At 43.1% G+C, this 23,072-nt stretch overlaps 1 protein-coding gene across 2 annotated transcripts in view; it reads right to left on the reverse strand.

Annotated features, from left to right (window-relative positions):
• CD164 (CD164 molecule) overlaps positions 1-23,072 on the reverse strand; it is a 104,688-nt gene that overhangs the window by 19,260 nt on the left and 62,356 nt on the right. For both annotated transcript variants that reach the window (XM_068279445.1, XM_068279444.1), the window contains exon 3: positions 6,342-6,401. In XM_068279445.1, coding sequence (XP_068135546.1) covers positions 6,342-6,401 — 60 coding nt within the window. The remainder of the gene's footprint in view (positions 1-6,341; positions 6,402-23,072) is intronic.

The raw sequence follows: 23,072 nt of genomic DNA on the forward strand, positions 1-23,072 counted from the left end.
AGTGGGGTGGGTGGGTGCATCTGCCAGATGGCTAGTGGGGTGGGTGGGTGCATCTGCCAGATGGCTAGTGGGGTGGGTGGGTGCATCTGCCAGATGGCTAGTGGGGTGGGTGGGTGCATCTGCCAGATGGCTAGTGGGGTGGGTGGGTGCATCTGCCAGATGGCTAGTGGGGTGGGTGGGTGCATCTGCCAGATGGCTAGTGGGGTGGGTGGGTGCATCTGCCAGATGGCTAGTGGGGTGGGTGGGTGCATCTGCCTGATGGCTAGTGAGGTGGCTGCATCTGCCTGTTGGCTAGTGGGGTTGGTGGGTGCATCTGCCTGTTGGCTAGTGGGGTGTGTGAGTGCATCTGCCTGTTGGCTAGTGGGGTGGGTGGGTGCATCTGCCTGTTGGCTAGTGGGGTGGGTGGGTGCATCTGCCAGATGGCTAGTGGGGTGGGTGCATCTGCCTGTTGGCTAGTGGGGTGGGTGGGTGCATCTGCCTGTTGGCTAGTGGGGTGGGTGGGTGCATCTGCCTGTTGGCTAGTGGGGTGGGTGGGTGCATCTGCCAGATGGCTAGTGGGGTGGGTGCATCTGACTGTTGGCTAGTGGGATGGGTGGGTGCATCTGCCAGATGGCTAGTGGGGTGGGTGCATCTGCCAAATGGCTAGTGGGGTGGGTGGGTGCATCTGCCAAATGGCTAGTGGGGTGGGTGGGTGCGTCTGCCAGATGGCTAGTGGGGTGGGTGGGTGCATCTGGCAGATGGCTAATGGGGTGGGTGGGTGCATCTGGCAGATGGCGAGTGGGGTGGGTGCATCTGGCAGATGGCTAATGGGGTGGGTGCGTCTGCCAGATGGCTAGTGGGGTGGGTGGGTGCATCTGCCAGATGGCTAGTGGGGTGGGTGGGTGCATCTGCCAGATGGCTAGTGGGGTGGGTGGGTGCATCTGCCAGATGGCTAGTGGGGTGGGTGGGTGCATCTGCCAGATGGCTAGTGGGGTGGGTGGGTGCATCTGTCTGATGGCTAGTGGGGTGGCTGGGTGGATGCATCTGCCAGATGGCTAGTGGGGTGGCTGGGTGGATGCATCTGCCTGATGGCTAGTGGGGTGGCTGGGTGGATGCATCTGCCTGATGGCTAGTGGGGTGGCTGGGTGGATGCATCTGCCTGATGGCTAGTGGGGTGGCTGGGTGGATGCATCTGCCTGATGGCTAGTGGGGTGGCTGGGTGGATGCATCTGCCAGATGGCTAGTGAGGTAGGTAGGTGGGTGGGTGCATCTACCTGATGGCTAGTGGGGTGGGTGGGTGCATCTGCTTGATGGCTAGTGGGGTGGCTGGGTGCATCTGCCAGATGGCTAGTGGGGTGGGTGGGTGCATCTGCCAGATGGCTAGTGGGGTGGGTGGGTGCATCTGTCTGATGGCTAGTGGGGTGGCTGGGTGGATGCATCTGCCAGATGGCTAGTGGGGTGGCTGGGTGGATGCATCTGCCTGATGGCTAGTGGGGTGGCTGGGTGGATGCATCTGCCTGATGGCTAGTGGGGTGGCTGGGTGGATGCATCTGCCTGATGGCTAGTGGGGTGGCTGGGTGGATGCATCTGCCTGATGGCTAGTGGGGTGGCTGGGTGGATGCATCTGCCAGATAGCTAGTGAGGTAGGTAGGTGGGTGGGTGCATCTACCTGATGGCTAGTGGGGTGGGTGGGTGCATCTGCTTGATGGCTAGTGGGGTGGCTGGGTGCATCTGCCTGGTGGCTAGTGGGGTGGGGGGCTGGGTAGTTCCATCTACCTGATGGCTAGTGGAGTAGGACGGATGTGCATCGTACCTCAGGTAAGGTCGGAAGATACAGATATGAGCCTCAGTCACTAGAGCTCCAGCCACCTGCTGTCCATGCTGTATCCTCTCTGCAATGCTGTCCTCACACTAGTTCCTCTTTCAGTGAGCTAGTATCATTGCTGTATCTTCCGCCGCGAAGAAGCTCAGTGACAGGAGGGCGGCCCTGAGGTGAGGGAGGGTAGAAGGGCCCTCTCCCTGCGCTGTCCAGCTTCAAAGCATTTAGCCCCGGTATTCCTGCGCCCCGGGCACCATATGCCCCAACATACTGGGCACTTTGGGCGGCCATTTGGGGACGTGCCCCAAATCTCCTGCACTAACGACACACCCGATCAGACCACTGTTGTACAACAGTCTGTCTGGCAATAGAGAATTTGCAGTACAAATAAACACCACCCACAAAAAACTCCCACTCCCCTCCCTCATGCCCTGGTTGCTCTCCTCTTATGTAGGCTCATGAAGCTGAAATGCTACCAATATCAAAGATATACAGGGTGGGCCATTTATATGGATACACCTTAATAAAATGGGATTGGTTGGCGATATTAACCTCCTGTTTGTGGCACATTAGTATATGTGAGGAGGGAAACTTTTCAAGATGAGTGGTGACCATGGTGGCCATTTTGAATCAAACTTTTGTTTTTTCAATAGGAAGAGGGTCATGTGACACATCAAACTTATTGGAACTTTCACAAGAAAAACAAACAATTGTGTGCTTGGTTTTAACGTAACTTTATTCATTCATGAGTTATTTACAAGTTTCTGACCCACTTATAACGTTTTCAATTTGCTGCCCATTGTGTTGGATTGTCAATGCAACCCTCTTCTCCCACTCTTCACATACTGATATAGCAACACCGCAGGAGGGAGAAATGCTAGCACAGGCTTCCAGTATCCATAGTTTCAGGTGCTGCACATCTCATACCTTTACAGCATAGACAATCGCCGCTCGGGAGACTGTTAGACGGTAGTATAGCGCTGCGATCTGCAGCAGTGCTGTACTGGGGACAGTTGTGTGACACAACTGTCCCCCTGGCACACAGGAGAGTGGCTGGCTGGGGGGAGGGAGTACTTTTGCACAGGGAAATTAAAAAAATAGTACATTTTATTTAATAATTTAAACAGTAACAAATATGGAAAAAAAAAAAAACAATGGGGGGGGGGGGGGGGTCGGGGCGATCAGACCGCACCAACAGAGAGCTCTGTAGGTGGGGAGAAAAGGGGGGGGGGGGGGGATCACTCGTGTGATGTGTTGTACGGTCCTGCAGCGAGCCCTTAAAGCTGCAGTGGCCAATTAAGTGAAAATTGGCCTGGTCTTTAGGGGGGTTTAACACTGCGGTCCTCAAGTGGTTAAATATACTTCATGTAAAGGAAATGCTGCAGTGGAACGTACAACTGCATCACGTGAGTCTGGCCCCAATTGCTTTTGCGAGGAAACTATGGTCTAGCTCTAGCATAACATACTACTAAAAACCTCTTTGTTAACATGCGCCTCTAGTGTGTAAAATCAATAGTATATTCCTGCACTGAATTCAAGCCCACCTGAAGGGAGAGGAATATAAAGCTGACATATTTATTTCCTTAAACAATACAAATTGCCTGGATTTTCTGATAATCTAAAATTAAAATAGGCACCCCAGCATATTCTAGAATCATTTCAGGCACTTGTTATTGACCTGAGGAAGCGGGCTGAGACCCGTGAAACGCGTTGTCTAACATGCATGAATAAACATTGTTTTCCCATTACTTATGTTGTGTTTTTCAGAGAAGGTAAGATATTACACTTCTCATTGTCACATCTACCAGCATTATATCAATCAAGGTGCCTTCATCAGTGTTTTAGCCTGCTAATAATCTGCCTGTAATACTTTTAGCCATAGACCCTGAACAAGCATGCAGATCATATGTCTCTGACTGGATTAGCTGCATGCTTGTTCCAGGTGTGTGCGCTTTAGACACTTCTGCAGTCAAACAGATCAGCAGTACTCCCAGGCTATATAGTATTGTTTAAAGTTAAATAAATATAGCAGCAACCATATGCCTCTCACTGTAGGTTCCCTTTAGTTATATTAATGTTGCAGTATTTTTTTATATAAAGTATACCTGTGTCATGTATTTCTAGCCTGCTTGGTTATTGCTCTGCCTCCTTATAAAAAAAGGCTTTGGCCTTTTTTTCCCTTGGCATATGCACATAAGATTATTTTTTACTTATATGGGCAGCACGGTGGCGTAGTGGTTAGCGCTCTCGCCTTGCAGCGCTGGGTCCCCGATTCGAATCCCAGCCAGGTCAACATCTGCAAGGAGTTTGTATGTTCTCCCCGTTTCTGCGTGGGTTTCCTCCGGGCACTCCGGTTTCCTCCCACATCCCAAAAACATACAGACAGGTTAATTGGCTCCCCCCTAAATTGGCCCTAGACTGCAACACATACAATACATACATAGACATAGGACTATGGTAGGGAATTAGATTGTGCGCTCCTCTGAGGGACAGTTAGTGACAAGACGATATACTCTGTACAGCGCTGCGGAAGATGTTGGCGCTATATAAATACTGAATAATAATAATAATAATACTTATATAGCAAGGAACAAATAGTGGGGAGTATAAATACAGGTTTAGGGCCCATTTCCACCTGCGCGGAAACCGGGCTGAATCCGCAGAGTTTCCCCGTAGGCTAACTGACATAGGGAGATAGGGAGTAATGGAGCCGCCGGCCAAACCGCTTGCGCTAGCGATTCGTCTGGCTTTTCCATACGAATCTGTGCGAATCTTAGTCAGCGTAACCGCAGATCCGGAAGTGCCGTCACATGTCTCGCAGATGCGTGCGGCTGCAGTGGAAACGGGCCCCAAGTTTAAAAACATTGTACAATCATCTAGCAATACTCATACAAATGCATGCATACCGGTAGTTGATGTGTGGTTTGAGACATCACCAACATAGATGTTCATATGATATAGTGCATAAAAAAACACTAGGGGGAGGTCCTGTATTGTGGGAGATTATGATGGGTAATCTACTCCCTTGTGCCAGAGGCCTGGTCTGCGTAAATCCTGTAGAGAGTATGCTAGGGATTTGCCTGTCCCATATTCAAGAAGCTGAGGGCACAAAAGGGAAGCAAGATAACAGCACAGGGAACGATTTCTTCTAGTTTCCCAGGAAATTAGAAAACTAAGGCATAGGTCACTTATTTTGCATACATTTAGTTGTACACAGGAGACAGACCCTATAGAAACAAGTACAAACCAACTACATACAGTAGTTTTACATTCTGCATTTGACCCAAAAGCAATGATATCTGTGTAAAATCTTAATTCTTCTTTCCAGGCTCTATAATAGTGTGGCTAATCTATTGGGGCAGAAGTAAAATTCTCTTGGGTTCCCTGATTGATGGGGAATTAAACTTCAGGAATCAAATTTCAGCTGTTGTGGATTATTCCTTCTTTCACCTCAGGAATATTGCAAAAATGAAGCACCTCATCCCTTCAGTGGATCTTCCAACTGTAGTTCATGCCTTCATGACATCATGCCTGGACTATTGCAATGTTTTCTATACAGGCCTTCCAAACTAAGACCTGCACCACCAGCAATTAAAGTGGACCAAAACTAAAAATACAAGATTTCAGAAATAAAATCTATTTCCTAAATTATAATAATAAATAGCAGCCTTTTTTCAGCTGCATGACAAATATAAAATATATTACATTTATTGGAGAAACCCCTCCCTTCCTTTCATATTGCCGGCAAATAATCCGGCAAACTGATGGAATAGATGGTGTCCAGCAAAGGAGGAATTGCTAATGGCTGCCACCTGTATAACCCTAGTTATGCAAAGAGGAGGGGGAAAAGCACGCACTGAAATGCCCATATGCTTGAAGGAGTGTTTATTTATCTTTGTATGTGTCAGAGTGGTTCAACTAAATATTTTGAATTAAAAAAAATGTTTGGTTTGGGTCCGCTTCAATACAGAATGCCGCCGCAAGGCTGTTAACTAGCCAAACCCACCATTGCCACATAACATCAACCCTTTGTTCACTACACTGGCTATCCATAAAATGGAGAATCTTTTTCAAAATTGGCATGCTAACATTCAAAGCTCTACACAACCTACATCCTGGATACCTGAAGGATTTCTTGCAACTGCTTCACACCTCCCACTACCTCAGATCAAAGGATACGATAATTTGACCACCCCCAGACTTCAACTATAAACCTTTGGAGCCAGAGATTTCTGTCATGCTATCCCTACCCTGTGCAATGCCTTGCTAAACTTAAGACAGCTCCAACCCTGGACACATTTAAAGCAAAACTGAAGGCCAACTGTTTAGTCTGGCATTTATGAACACATCACTATGTACTGATCTGAGACAAGCTTATGCTCTTTGGATCCTACAGGAGAAAAGCGCTTTACAAATGTTTCGCTGTTTTAGAAGAAACCAGTAAATTAATAAAATATAATATTTCTAGAAGAGTGCTAAGATAACCATTGAATACATTTTAACCAGAAATAGCATAATTAAATAAAAAGACAGCATATCTTACCGTCACATGCATTCTCAGTGCAGTTGGCCTGTGATGTATTCAACAAACATTTTGCAGACTCTGTGTATAAAAACAAAACAAACAACACATAACTTAGTATATGTTTAATATGCAATTAAAGTAGATTTTCTTGCAACTCCTTCTTGCAAATCCTTACCCGTTCAAGGATCGAAGAAGGGCTTTTCGGCACCTGCTGCGAGAATGTGCAGGGCCGAAGCCTGGTGTGGCTATAGCAGTGATGCTGTAATCCAGTGATTGGCAAACTTGGCTCTCCAGCTGTTAAGGAACTACAAGTCCCACAATGCATTGCAGGAGTCTGACAGCCACATTCATGATTCATAAAGGCAAATGCATTGTGGAACTTGTAGCTCCTTAACAACTGGAGAGCCAAGTTTGCCTATCACTGCTATAGTCTGTAATTTCGGGAACTGGCGATTACTGGGGGGGGGGGCGCTCAGATGGCGGAGCGTGGCCGCGAGCTTCCTCCTCCGATCCATCCGGCGGCATCCCCGGCACCCCTGCGACAGTGACTTAGGGTGCGCGTCCTTACCGTGTCCCTGGGCAGGCGCGGCTCAGAGCCGCACTTATGCTCCCCGTCGGCAATGGCAGTGTCAGCTGATAGTTTAGATCAGCTGACACACAAGCAGGGATGGATGCTGTGTGCTGATTGGCTGTGTGTGTGTGGCCGGCCACTGATTGGGGGAGGGATTGTATTTAAAACCTCTTGCTGCAGTCTCTCGTTGCCCGTGATCGCAATCAGTACGCTGGTATCGCTGGGCACCTTATCACTCCGTGATAAACATTGTATTTCAATGCGACTGCCAGACTGACTTAGCCTCCCTGGCGGTAAGCCCGTGCTGAGCACGGGCTATGCCGCCGGGAGGCACCGCTCAGGCCCCGCTGGGCCGATTTGCATAATTTTTTTTCTTGCTGCACGCAGCTAGCACTTTGCTAGCTGCGTGCAGTGCCCGATCGCCGCCGATCCGCCGCTATACGCGTCGCCGCAGCCGCCCCCCCCCCCCAGACCCCGTGCGCTGCCTGGCCAATCAGTGCCAGGCAGCGCCGTGGGGTGGATCGGAGTCCCCTTTGACGTCACGACGTCTATGACGTCATCCCGCCCCGTCGCCATGGTGACGGGGGAAGCCCTCCAGGAGATCCCGTTCTTTGAACGGGATCTCCTGATCTCCGATCGCCGGCGGCGATCGGAGGGGCTGGGGGGATGCCGCTGAGCAGCAGCTATCATGTAGCGAGACCTCGTCTCGCTACATGAAAAAAAAAAAAAAAAACGTATTTGATGCCCCCTGGCGGATTTTGCCAAACCGCCAGGAGGGTTAGATTCGACTTTAGCTTTACTGACCACTCTCTCGCCTAGCCCCTGTACTTCAGCCATCTGATCTTACGTGTATGACCTCAGCCTGTTACAGACTCAGATTCTGCCTAGTCCCCTCTACTGCAGCCATCTGATCTAACGTGTATGACGTTAGCCTGTTACTGACTTCGATTCTGCCTAACCCACTGTACTGCAGCCAGCTGATAACGTGTATGACCACAGCCTATGTCCAACTTGGTCTGTTTATATGTTGTGTAGTGATCCACATAGCACCTAGCGTGACATTATCACGGGCCCAAAATAGATTATGGAGGAGTTACAACAGGTCATGTTGCTCACAGGGGCTGTTAACCAGCTCACTGAACAAATGGCTGCTCAACAGGCCCAGTTGACCCATTTGGCTAACACACAGCCCCATGTTGATCAACCAGCAGCTCCTAATGGTCAGTCTGTACCTGCTCCAGTTTTTCCCATACAGAGTCCATTGGAGCCTAAAATGCCGCTACCTGAAGTTTTCTGGCTCTAGATCAGATTTTGATAATTTTAAGAACAGTTGTCTGACTTACTTTGAGGTTCGCCCTAAGTCTACAGGAACGGAGACTCAAAGTATCTTTGATCAAGTCTCTTCTGCAGGGGGACTCACAGACCTGGGCTTATAGTTTACCTTCTGACTAGGAGGCTCTTACCTCTGTGGAAAACTTCAAGGCCATGGCTATCATTTATTCTGACCCTGATGTTTCTGCTACTGCTGTACGCAAGTTAAGGGAACACCGCCAGGGTCGCCGTACTGCAGAGGAATACGCTGCAGAATTCAGGCGTTGGTCAGTCTCAACCAAGTGGGGGGAGGCCGCACTACTGGATCAGTTTTTGTTTGGGTTATCAGATTCTGTTAATATATTAGTCAGTCACCCAGATCCACAGACTTTGGAGGATGCTATTTCTCTAGTCATTCGAGTGGATAGGCAGGTTAGGCATTGACGTCAAGGCAAAGCTTTGTTGACTGTTCTAGGGGCCTCTGGCTCAGGTAACAAGGTGTCTTGTATGTATGTATGTATGTGCATGTATGTATGTATGTGCGTATGTATGTATGTATGTGCGTATGTATGTGCGTATGTATGTGCGTATGTATGTATGTATGTGCATGTATGTATGCAGTGGCATAGCTACAAACCTCTGGGCCCCGATGCGGAATCTGGATGTGGGCCCCCCCCCCCCCCCACGGCAACAACAGCCCCCCTCCCCCAGCAACACCCGACGCACACACATATCCAAATCCCTATAGCCAGCTATAGGTCCCCCCAGTATAGGTAGCCAGGCATAGGTAAGCCAGTATAGTTGCCCCCGGTATAGGTTAGCCAGGTAGGTGCCTCCAGCATAAGTAGCCAGTATAGTTGCCCCCAGTATAGGTTAGATAGGCAGGCGCCGCCGGTATAGGTTAGATAGATAGGTGCCCCCAGTACAGGTTAGCTAGGTGGGTGCCTCTAATATAGGTAGCCAGAATAGTTGTCCCCAGCATAGGTTAGATAGGTAGGTGCCCCCAGTATAGGTTAGTTAGGTAGGTGCCTCCAATTTAGGTAGCTAGTATAGTTGCCACCTGTATAGGCTAGCTAGGTGCCCCGAATACAGGTTAGACAAGTAAGTGCCCCCAGGTTAGATAGGTAGGTGCCCCCCAGTATAGGTTAGATGAGGTAGCTGCCCCCAGTATAGGTTAGATGAGGTAGGTGCCCCCCAGTATAGGTTAGGTAGCTGCCCCCCAGGATAGATTAGGTAGCTTTCCCCCAGGATAGGTTAGATTAGGTAGCTGCCCCCAGGATAGGTTAGATTAGGTAGCTGCCCCCAGGATAGGTTAGAGTAGGTAGCTGCCCCCAGGATAGGTTAGAGTAGGTAGCTGCCCCCCAGGATAGGTTAGAGTAGGTAGCTGCCCCCCATTATAGATTAGGTAGCTGCCCTCCAGGATAGGTTAGATTAGGTAGCTGCCCCCCAGGATAGGTTAGATTAGGTAGCTGCCCCCCCCCCCCAGATAGGTTAGGTGGGTAGCTGCCCCCCAGGATAGGTTAGGTAGGTTGCTGCCCCCCCAGGATAGGTTAGGTAGGTAGCTGCCCCCCCAGGATAGGTTAGGTAGGTAGCTGCCCCCCCAGGACAGGTTAGGTAGGTAGCTGCCCCCCAGGATAGGTTAGGTAGGTAGCTGCTCCCCCAGGATAGGTAGGTAGCTGCCCCCCAGGATAGATTAGGTAGCTGCCCCCCAGGATAGGTTAGATTAGGTAGCTGCCCCCCCAGGATAGGTAGGTAGCTGCCCCCCAGGATTAGGTAGGTAGGTAGGTAGGTAGGTCCCCCCCCATAATGAAGGGGGGAGCCGCAGCTGCGGGGAGAGCAGCCCGACCTCTCCCTCCCTTCCTCTCCCCAGGCCTCCCCCCCCCCTTCAAATGCAGAGTGCGCGGCGCACGGAAGCGCTGTAGGCAGAACTCACCTCCGTCCCTGCGCCGCTGGTCTCCTCTCCTCCCGCTCTGTATAGATGTTGTTACACACTGCTTCCTGTTTAGCCGGAAGCAGTGTGTAACAACATCTATACAGCGAGAGGAGATCAGCGGCGCTTGGAACGCAGGGACGGAGGTGAGTTTCAGCCTACAGCGCTTCCGTGCGCGTCACTCTGCATCTGAAGGGGGGGGGGGCCCGGGGAGAGGAAATGGGTCGTGGATGGGTGTTCCAGCACGACAATGACCCAAAACATACAGCAAAGGCAACAAAGGAGTGGCTCAAGAAGAAGCACATTAAGGTCATGGAGTGGCCTAGTCAGTCTCCGGACCTTAATCCAATAGAAAACCTATGGAGGGAGCTCAAGCTCAGAGTTGCACAGAGACAGCCTCGAAACCGTAGGGATTTAGAGATGATCTGCAAAGAGGAGTGGACCAACATTCCTCCTAAAATGTGTGCAAACTTGGTCATCAATTACAAGAAACGTTTGACCTCTGTGCTTGCAAACAAGGGTTTTTCCACTAAGTATTAAGTCTTTTATTGTTAGAGGGTTCAAAAACTTATTTCACTCAATGAAATGCAAATCAGTTGCTATCTTTTATTTAAGGTTATTTTTTCGATTTTCCTTTTGATGTGCTATCTGCCACTGTTAAAATAAACCTACCATTGAAATGATACTGTTCTGAGACTTTTCATTTCTTTGTCATTGGACAAACTTACAAAATCAGTGAGGGGTCAAATAATTATTTCCTCCACTGTATGTATGTATGTGCATGTATGTATGTATGTACGTACATGTATGTATGTATGTATGTGCATGTATGTACAGGGAGTGCAGAATTATTAGGCAAGTGGTATTTTTGAGGAATAATTTTATTATTGAACAACCACCATGTTCTCAATGAACCCAAAAAACGCATTAATATCAAAGCTGAATATTTTTGAAAGTAGTTTTTAGTTTGTTTTTAGTTTTAGCTATTTTAGGGGGATATCTGTGTGTGCAGGTGACTATTACTGTGCATAATTATTAGGCAACTTAACAAAAAAAACAAATATATACCCATTTCAATTATTTATTTTTACCAGTGAAACCAAAATAACATCTCAACATTCACAAATATACATTTCTGACATTCAAAAACAAACAAAAACAAATGAGTGACCAATATAGCCACCTTTCTTTGCAAGGACACTCAAAAGCCTGCCATCCATGGATTCTGTCAATGGTTTGATCTGTTCACCATCAACATTGCGTGCAGCAGCAACTACAGCCTCCCAGACACTGTTCAGAGAGGTGTACTGTTTTCCCTCCTTGTAAATCTCACATTTTATGATGGACCACAGGTTCTCAATGGGATTCAGATCAGGTGAACAAGGAGGCCATGTCATTAGTTTTTCTTCTTTTAGACCCTTTCTTGCCAGCCACGCTGTGGAGTACTTGGACGCGTGTGATGGATCATTGTCCTGCATGAAAATCATGTTTTTTTTTGAAGGATGCAGACTTCTTCCTGTACCACTGCTTGAAGAAGGTGTCTTCCAGAAACTAGCAGTAGGTCTGGGAGTTGAGCTTGACTCCATCCTCAACCCAAAAAGGCCCCACAAGCTCATCTTTGATGATACCAGCCCAAACCAGTACTCCACCTCCACCTTGCTGGCGTCTGAGTCGGACTGGAGGTCTCTGCCCTTTACCAATCCAGCCACGGGCCCATCCATCTGGCCCATCAAGACTCACTCTCATTTCATCAGTCCATAAAACCTTAGAAAAATCAGTCTTGAGATATTTCTTGGCCCAGTCTTGACGTTTCAGCTTGTGTGTCTTGTTTAGTGGTGGTCGTCTTTCAGCCTTTCTTACCTTGGCCATGTCTCTGAGTATTGCACACCTTGTGCTTTTGGACACTCCAGTGATGTTGCAGCTCTGAAATATGGCCAAACTGGTGGCAAGTGGCATCTTGGCAGCTGCACGCTTGACTTTCTCAGTTCATGGGCAGCTATTTTGCACCTTGGTTTTTCCACACGCTTCTTGCAACCCTGTTGACTATTTTGAATGAAACGCTTTATTGTTCGATGATCACGCTTCAGAAGCTTTGCAATTTTAAGAGCGCTGCATCCCTCTGCAAGATATCTCACTATTTTTGACTTTTCTGAGCCTGTCAAGTCCTTCTTTTGACCCATTTTGCCAAAGGAAAGGAAGTTGCCTAATAATTATGCACACCTGATATAGGGTGTTGATGTCATTAGACCACACCCCTTCTCATTACAGAGATGCACATCACCTAATATGCTTAATTGATAGTAGGCTTTTGAGCCTATACAGCTTGGAGTAAGACAACATGCATAAAGAGGATGATGTGGTCAAAATACTCATTTGCCTAATAATTCTGCACTCCCTGTATGTGCATGCATGTATATATGTGCGTATGTATGTACGTACGTGCGTGCATGCATGCATGTGCATGCGTGCGTGCATGCGCGTGCATGCGCGTGCATGCATGCATGTGCGTGCATGCATGTGCGTGCATGCATGCATGTGCGTGCATGTGCGTGCATTCATGTGCATGCATGTATGTGCATGCATGTGCATGCATGTGCATGCATGTATGTGCATGCATGTGCATGCATGTATGTGCATGCATGTGCATGTATGTATGTGCATGTATGTATGTATGTATGTATGTGCATGTATGTATGTATGTATGTATGTGCATGTATGTATGTATGTGCATGTATGTATGTATGTATGTGCATGTATGTATGTATGTATGTGCATGTATGTATGTATGTATGTGCATGTGCGTATGTATGCATGTGCGTATGTATGCATGTGCGTATGTATGCATGTGCATGTATGTATGTATGTGCGTATGTATGTATGTGCGTATGTATGTATGTGCGTATGTATGTATGTGCGTATGTATGTATGTATGTGCGTATGTATGTATGTATGTGCGTATGTATGTATGTATGTGCGTATGTATGTATGTATGTGCGTATGTATGTATGTATGTGCGTATGTATGTATGTATGTGCGTATGTATGTATGTGCGTATGTATGTATGTGCGTATGTATGTATGTGCGTATGTATGTATGTGCGTATGTATGTATGTGCGTATGTATGTATGTGCGTATGTATGTGCGTATGTATGTATGTATGTGCGTATGTATGTATGTATGTGCATGTATGTATGTATGTGCGTATGTATGTATGTATGTGCGTATGTATGTATGTACGTATGTATGTATGTGCGTATGTATGTATGTATGTGCGTATGTATGTGCGTATGTATGTATGTGCGTATGTATGTGCGTATGTATGTATGTGCGTATGTATGTATGTATGTGCGTATGTATGTATGTGCGTATGTATGTATGTGCGTATGTATGTATGTGCGTATGTATGTATGTGCGTATGTGCGTATGTATGTATGTGCGTATGTATGTATGTGCGTATGTATGTATGTGCGTATGTATGTATGTGCGTGCGTATGTATGTGCGTATGTATGTATGTGCGTATGTATGTATGTATGTGCGTATGTATGTATGTGCGTATGTATGTATGTGCGTATGTATGTATGTGCGTATGTATGTATGTGCGTATGTGCGTATGTATGTATGTGCGTATGTATGTATGTGCGTATGTATGTGCGTATGTATGTATGTATGTATGTATGTATGTATGTGCGTATGTATGTATGTATGTATGTATGTATGTATGTGCGTATGTATGTATGTATGTGCGTATGTATGTATGTGCGTATGTATGTATGTGCGTATGTATGTATGTGCGTATGTATGTATGTATGTGCGTATGTATGTATGTGCGTATGTATGTATGTGCGTATGTATGTATGTATGTGCGTATGTATGTATGTGCGTATGTATGTATGTATGTGCGTATGTATGTATGTATGTGCGTATGTATGTATGTGCGTATGTATGTATGTATGTGCGTATGTATGTATGTGCGTATGTATGTATGTGCGTATGTATGTATGTGCGTACGTACGTACGTACGTACGTACGTACGTGCGTATGTATGTACGTACGTACGTGCGCATGTATGTATGTATGTGCATGTATGTATGTATGTATATGTATGTATGTATGTATGTATGTATGTGCATGTATGTATGTATGTATGTATGTGCATGTATGTATGTATGTATGTATGTATGTATGTGCATGTATGTATGTATGTATGTATGTATGTATGTATGTGCATGTATGTATGTATGTATGTATGTGCATGTATGTATGTATGTGCATGTATGTATGTATGTATGTATGTGCATGTATGTATGTATGTATGTGCATGTATGTGCGTATGTGCGTATGTGCGTATGTGCGTGCATGCATGCATGTGCGTGCATGCATGTGTGTGCATGCATGTGCATGCATGCACATGCATGTGCATGTATGTATGTATGTATGTATGTATGTGCATGCATGTGCATGTATGTATGTGCATGCATGTGCATGTATGTATGTGCATGTATGTATGTATGTATGTATGTGCATGTATGTATGTATGTATGTATGTGCATGTATGTATGTATGTATGTATGTATGTATGTGCATGTATGTATGTATGTATGTATGTGCATGTATGTGCATGTATGTGCATGTATGTATGTATGTGCGTATGTATGTGCGTATGTATGTGCGTATGCATGTGCGTATGCATGTGCGTATGTATGCATGTGCGTATGTATGCATGTGCGTATGTATGCATGTGCGTATGTATGCATGTGCGTATGTATGCATGTGCGTATGTATGTGCATGCATGTGCATGCATGCATGTATGTATGTATGTGCATGTATGTATGTATGTGCATGTATGTATGTATGTGCATGTATGTATGTATGTGCATGTATGTATGTATGTATGTGCATGTATGTATGTATGTGCGTATGTATGTATGTGCGTATGTATGTATGTGCGTATGTATGTATGTGCGTATGTATGTATGTGCGTATGTATGTGCGTATGTATGTATGTGCGTATGTATGTATGTGCGTATGTATGTATGTGCGTATGTATGTATGTGCGTATGTATGTATGTGCGTATGTATGTGCGTATGTATGTATGTGCGTATGTATGTGCGCGTATGTATGTGCATGTATGTTTGTGCATGTATGTATGTATGTATGTATGTATGTGCATGTATGTATGTATGTATGTATGTATGTGCATGTATGTATGTATGTATGTATGTATGTGCATGTATGTATGTATGTGCATGTATGTACGTACGTACGTACGTACGTGCGTATGTATGTACGTACGTGCGCATGTATGTACGTACGTGCGCATGTATGTACGTACGTGCGCATGTATGTATGTGCATGTATGTATGTATGTGCATGTATGTATGTATGTATGTATGTATGTGCGTATGTATGTGCGTATGCATGTGCGTATGCATGTGCGTATGTATGCATGTGCGTATGTATGCATGTGCGTATGTATGCATGTGCGTATGTATGTGCATGCATGTGCATGCATGCATGTATGTATGTGCATGTATGTATGTATGTGCATGTATGTATGTATGTGCATGTATGTATGTATGTGCATGTATGTATGTATGTATGTGCATGTATGTATGTATGTGCGTATGTATGTATGTGCGTATGTATGTATGTGCGTATGTATGTGCGTATGTATGTGCGTATGTATGTGCGTATGTATGTATGTGCGTATGTATGTATGTGCGTATGTATGTATGTGCGTATGTATGTATGTGCGTATGTATGTATGTGCGTATGTATGTGCGTATGTATGTATGTGCGTATGTATGTGCGCGTATGTATGTGCATGTATGTTTGTGCATGTATGTATGTATGTATGTATGTATGTGCATGTATGTATGTATGTATGTATGTATGTGCATGTATGTATGTATGTATGTATGTATGTATGTGCATGTATGTATGTATGTGCATGTATGTACGTACGTACGTACGTACGTGCGTATGTATGTACGTACGTGCGCATGTATGTACGTACGTGCGCATGTATGTACGTACGTGCGCATGTATGTATGTGCATGTATGTATGTATGTGCATGTATGTATGTATGTATGTATGTATGTGCGTATGTATGTATGTATGTATGTATGTGCGTATGTATGTATGTGCGTATGTATGTATGTGCGTATGTATGTATGTATGTGCGTATGTATGTATGTATGTGCGTATGTATGTATGTGCGTATGTATGTATGTGCGTATGTATGTATGTGCGTATGTATGTATGTGCGTATGTATGTATGTGCGTATGTATGTATGTGCGTATGTATGTATGTGCGTATGTATATATGTATGTATGTGCGTATGTATATATGTATGTATGTGCGTATGTATATATGTATGTATGTGCGTATGTATATATGTATGTATGTGCGTATGTATATATGTATGTATGTGCGTATGCATATATGTATGTATGTGCATGTATGTATGTATGTATGTGCATGTATGTATGTATGTATGTATGTGCATGTATGTATGTATGTGCATGTATGTATGTATGTGCATGTATGCATGTATGTGCATGTATGTATGCATGTGCATGTATGTATGTATGTATGTATGTGCATGTATGTATGTATGTGCATGTATGTATGTGCATGTATGTATGCATGTGCATGTATGCATGTGCATGTATGTATGTATGTATGTATGTATGCATGTATGTATGTGCATGTATGTATGTATGTATGTATGTATGTATGTATGTATGTATGTGCATGTATGTATGTATGTATGTATGTGCGTGTATGTATGTATGTATGTATGTATGTATGTATGTATGTATGTATGTATGTTTGGCGCAGTTGGTGAGCTTAAACGCGTTAAAGCGTAACCAAGAGCCCCTGTCACTGTTCTCCTGTTGTGTGCTGCAGCACCCTCTGTATTTATGTATGTACAGTAACAAAGGAACGAGGTCGTGTATGTATGTATGTATGTATGTATGTATGTATGTATGTGAATGTATGTGCATGTATGTATGTGCATGTATGTATGTATGTGCATGTATGTATGTATGTGCATGTATGTATGTGCATGTATGTATGTATGTGCATGTATGTATGTATGTGCATGTATGTATGTATGTATGTATGTATGTGCATGTATGTATGTATGTGCATGTATGTATGTATGTGCATGTATGTATGTATGTATGTATGTATGTATGTATGTATGTGCGTATGTATGTGCGTATGTATGTGCGTATGTATATATGTATGTATGTGCATGTATGTATGTATGTGCATGTATGTATGTATGTATGTATGTATGTGCATGTATGTATGTATGTATGTATGTATGTGCATGTATGCATGTGCATGTATGTATGTATGCATGTGCATGTATGTATGTATGTATGTGCATGTATGTATGTATGTATGTGCATGTATGTATGTATGTATGTATGTATGTGCATGTATGTATGTATGTATGTATGTGCATGTATGTATGTATGTATGTATGTATGTATGTATGTGCATGTATGTATGTGCATGTATGTATGTATATGTATGTATGTATGTATGTATGTATGTATGTATGTATGTATGTGCATGTATGTATGTATGTGCATGTATGTATGTATGTATGTGCATGTATGTATGTATGTATGTGCATGTATGTATGTATGTGCATGTATGTATGTATGTATGTGCATGTATGTATGTATGTGCATGTATGCATGTGCATGTATGTATGTATGTATGTATGTATGTATGTGCATGTATGTATGTATGTATGTATGTATGTATGTATGTGCATGTATGTATGTATGTATGTATGTATGTATGTGCGTGTATGTATGTATGTATGTATGTATGTTTGGCGCAGTTGGTGAGCTTAAATGCGTTAAAGCGTAACCAAGAGCCCCTGTCACTGTTTTCCTGTTGTGTGCTGCAGCACCCTCTGTATTTATGTATGTATGTATGTATGTGCGTGTATGTATGTATGTGCGTGTATGTATGTATGTGCATGTATGTATGTATGTATGTGCATGTATGTATGTATGTATGTATGTATGTATGTGTATGTATGTATGTATGTGTATGTATGTATGTATGTGCATGTATGTATGTATGTATGTGCATGTATGTATGTATGTATGTGCGTATGTATGTGCGTATGTATGTGCGTATGTATGTGCGTATGTATATATGTGCATATGTATACATGTATGTATGTGCGTATGTATATATGTATGTATGTGCATGTATGTATGTATGTATGTATGTGCATGTATGTATGTATGTATGTATGTGCATGTATGTATGTATGTATGTATGTATGTGCATGTATGTATGTATGTATGTGCATGTATGTATGTATGTATGTGCATGTATGTATGTATGTATGTGCATGTATGTATGTGCATGTATGTATGTATGTGCATGTATGTACGTACGTACGTACGTGCGTATGTATGTACGTACGTGCGTATGTATGTACGTACGTGCGCATGTATGTACGTACGTGCGCATGTATGTACGTACGTGCGCATGTATGTATGTATGTATGTGCATGTATGTATGTATGTATGTGCATGTATGTATGTATGTATGTGCATGTATGTATGTATGTGCATGTATGTATGTATGTGCGTATGTATGTATGTATGTGCGTATGTATGTATGTCCGTATGTATGTGCGTATGTATGTATGTGCGTATGTATGTATGTGCGTATGTATGTATGTGCGTATGTATGTATGTATGTGCGTATGTATGTATGTGCGTATGTATGTATGTATGTGCGTATGTATGTATGTGCGTATGTATGTATGTGCGTATGTATGTATGTGCGTATGTATGTATGTGCGTATGTATGTATGTGCGTATGTATGTATGTGCGTATGTATGTATGTATGTGCGTATGTATGTATGTATGTATGTGCGTATGTATGTATGTATGTGCGTATGTATGTATGTATGTGCGTATGTATGTATGTATGTGCGTATGTATGTATGTGCGTATGTATGTATATATGTGCGTATGTATGTATGTGCGTATGTATGTATGTGCGTATGTATGTATGTGCGTACGTACGTACGTACGTGCGTATGTATGTACGTACGTGCGCATGTATGTATGTATGTGCATGTATGTATGTATGTATGTATGTGCATGTATGTATGTATGTATGTGCATGTATGTATGTATGTATGTATGTATGTATGTATGTATGTATGTATGTGCATGTATGTATGTATGTATGTATGTATGTGCATGTATGTATGTATGTATGTATGTGCATGTATGTATGTATGTATGTATGTGCATGTATGTATGTATGTATGTGCATGTATGTATGTATGTATGTGCATGTATGTATGTATGTGCGTATGTATGTATGTATGTGCGTATGTGCGTGCGTATGTGCGTATGTGCGTGCATGCATGTGCATGCATGCATGTGCGTGCATGCATGTGCGTGCATGCATGTATGTATGTATGTATGTATGTACATGCATGTGCATGTATGTATGTATGTATGTATGTGCATGCATGTGCATGTATGTATGTGCATGCATGTGCATGTATGTATGTGCATGCATGTGCATGTATGTATGTGCATGTATGTATGTATGTATGTGCATGTATGTATGTATGTATGTATGTGCATGCATGTGCATGTATGTATGTGCATGCATGTGCATGTATGTATGTGCATGTATGTATGTATGTATGTGCATGTATGTATGTATGTATGTATGTGCATGTATGTATGTATGTGCGTATGTATGCATGTGCGTATGTATGCATGTGCGTATGTATGCATGTGCGTATGTATGCATGTGCGTATGTATGCATGTGCGTATGTATGCATGTGCGTATGTATGCATGTGCGTATGTATGTGCATGCATGTGCATGCATGCATGTATGTATGTATGTGCATGTATGTATGTATGTGCGTATGTATGTATGTGCGTATGTATGTATGTGCGTATGTATGTATGTGCGTATGTATGTATGTGCGTATGTATGTATGTATGTGCGTATGTATGTATGTGCGTATGTATTTATGTGCGTATGTATGTATGTGCGTATGTATGTATGTGCGTATGTATGTATGTGCGTATGTATGTATGTGCGTATGTATGTATGTGCGTATGTATGTATGTGCGTATGTATGTATGTGCGTATGTATGTATGTGCGTATGTATGTATGTGCGTATGTATGTATGTGCGTATGTATGTATGTGCGTATGTATGTATGTGCGTATGTATGTATGTGCGTATGTATGTATGTGCGTATGTATGTGCGCGTATGTATGTGCATGTATGTTTGTGCATGTATGTATGTATGTATGTATGTATGTATGTATGTATGTGCATGTATGTATGTATGTATGTGCATGTATGTATGTATGTGCATGTATGTACGTACGTACGTACGTACGTACGTACGTACGTACGTGCGCATGTATGTACGTACGTGCGCATGTATGTATGTATGTGCATGTATGTATGTATGTATGTGCATGTATGTATGTATGTGCATGTATGTATGTATGTATGTGCATGTATGTATGTATGTATGTGCATGTATGTATGTATGTATGTATGTATGTGCATGTATGTATGTATGTATGTATGTATGTGCGTATGTATGTATGTATGTGCGTATGTATGTATGTATGTATGTATGTGCGTATGTATGTATGTATGTATGTATGTGCGTATGTATGTATGTGCGTATGTATGTATGTGCGTATGTATGTATGTGCGTATGTATGTATGTGCGTATGTATGTGCGTATGTATATATGTATGTATGTGCGTATGTATATATGTATGTATGTGCGTATGTATATATGTATGTATGTGCGTATGTATATATGTATGTATGTGCGTATGCATATATGTATGTATGTGCATGTATGTATGTATGTGCATGTATGTATGTATGTATGTATGTATGTATGTGCATGTATGTATGTATGTATGTATGTATGTGCATGTATGTATGTATGTGCATGTATGTGCGTATGTATGTATGTATGTGCGTATGTATGTATGTGCGTACGTACGTACGTACGTGCGTATGTATGTACGTACGTGCGCATGTATGTATGTATGTATGTATGTATGTATGTGCATGTATGTATGTATGTATGTGCATGTATGTATGTATGTATGTGCATGTATGTATGTATGTATGTATGTATGTATGTATGTATGTATGTGCATGTATGTATGTATGTATGTATGTATGTATGTGCATGTATGTATGTATGTATGTATGTGCATGTATGTATGTATGTATGTATGTGCATGTATGTATGTATGTATGTGCATGTATGTATGTATGTATGTGCATGTATGTATGTATGTGCGTATGTATGTATGTATGTGCGTATGTGCGTGCGTATGTGCGTGCATGCATGTGCATGCATGCATGTGCGTGCATGCATGTGCGTGCATGCATGTATGTATGTATGTACATGCATGTGTATGTATGTATGTATGTATGTATGTGCATGCATGTGCATGTATGTATGTGCATGCATGTGCATGTATGTATGTGCATGCATGTGCATGTATGTATGTGCATGTATGTATGTATGTATGTGCATGTATGTATGTATGTATGTATGTGCGTATGTATGCATGTGCGTATGTATGCATGTGCGTATGTATGCATGTGCGTATGTATGCATGTGCGTATGTATGCATGTGCGTATGTATGCATGTGCGTATGTATGCATGTGCGTATGTATGCATGTGCGTATGTATGTGCATGCATGTGCATGCATGCATGTATGTATGTGCATGCATGTATGTATGTGCATGTATGTATGTATGTGCGTATGTATGTATGTGCGTATGTATGTATGTGCGTATGTATGTATGTGCGTATGTATGTATGTGCGTATGTATGTATGTGCGTATATGTATGTATGTGCGTATGTATGTATGTGCGTATGTATGTATGTGCGTATGTATGTATGTGCGTATGTATGTATGTGCGTATGTATGTATGTGCGTATGTATGTATGTGCGTATGTATGTGCGCGTATGTATGTGCATGTATGTATGTATGTATGTATGTATGTATGTATGTATGTATGTGCATGTATGTATGTATGTATGTGCATGTATGTATGTATGTGCATGTATGTACGTACGTACGTACGTACGTGCGTATGTACGTACGTGCGCATGTATGTACGTACGTGCGCATGTATGTATGTATGTGCATGTATGTATGTATGTATGTGCATGTATGTATGTATGTATGTATGTATGTATGTGCATGTATGTATGTATGTATGTGCATGTATGTATGTATGTATGTATGTATGTGCATGTATGTATGTATGTGCATGTATGTATGTATGTGCATGTATGTGCATGTATGTATGTATGTATGTATGTATGTATGTGCGTATGTATGTGCGTATGTATGTGCGTATGTATATATGTATGTATGTGCATGTATGTATGTATGTGCATGTATGTATGTATGTATGTATGTATGTGCATGTATGTATGTATGTATGTATGTATGTGCATGTATGCATGTGCATGTATGTATGTATGCATGTGCATGTATGTATGTATGTATGTGCATGTATGTATGTATGTATGTGCATGTATGTATGTATGTATGTATGTATGTGCATGTATGTATGTATGTATGTATGTGCATGTATGTATGTATGTATGTATGTATGTATGTATGTGCATGTATGTATGTGCATGTATGTATGTATATGTATGTATGTATGTATGTATGTATGTATGTATGTATGTGCATGTATGTATGTATGTGCATGTATGTATGTATGTATGTGCATGTATGTATGTATGTATGTGCATGTATGTATGTATGTGCATGTATGTATGTATGTATGTGCATGTATGTATGTATGTGCATGTATGCATGTGCATGTATGT

This window comes from Hyperolius riggenbachi, chromosome 4 (genome assembly GCF_040937935.1).
Source record: "Hyperolius riggenbachi isolate aHypRig1 chromosome 4, aHypRig1.pri, whole genome shotgun sequence".
Taxonomy (NCBI): Eukaryota; Metazoa; Chordata; class Amphibia; order Anura; family Hyperoliidae; genus Hyperolius; species Hyperolius riggenbachi.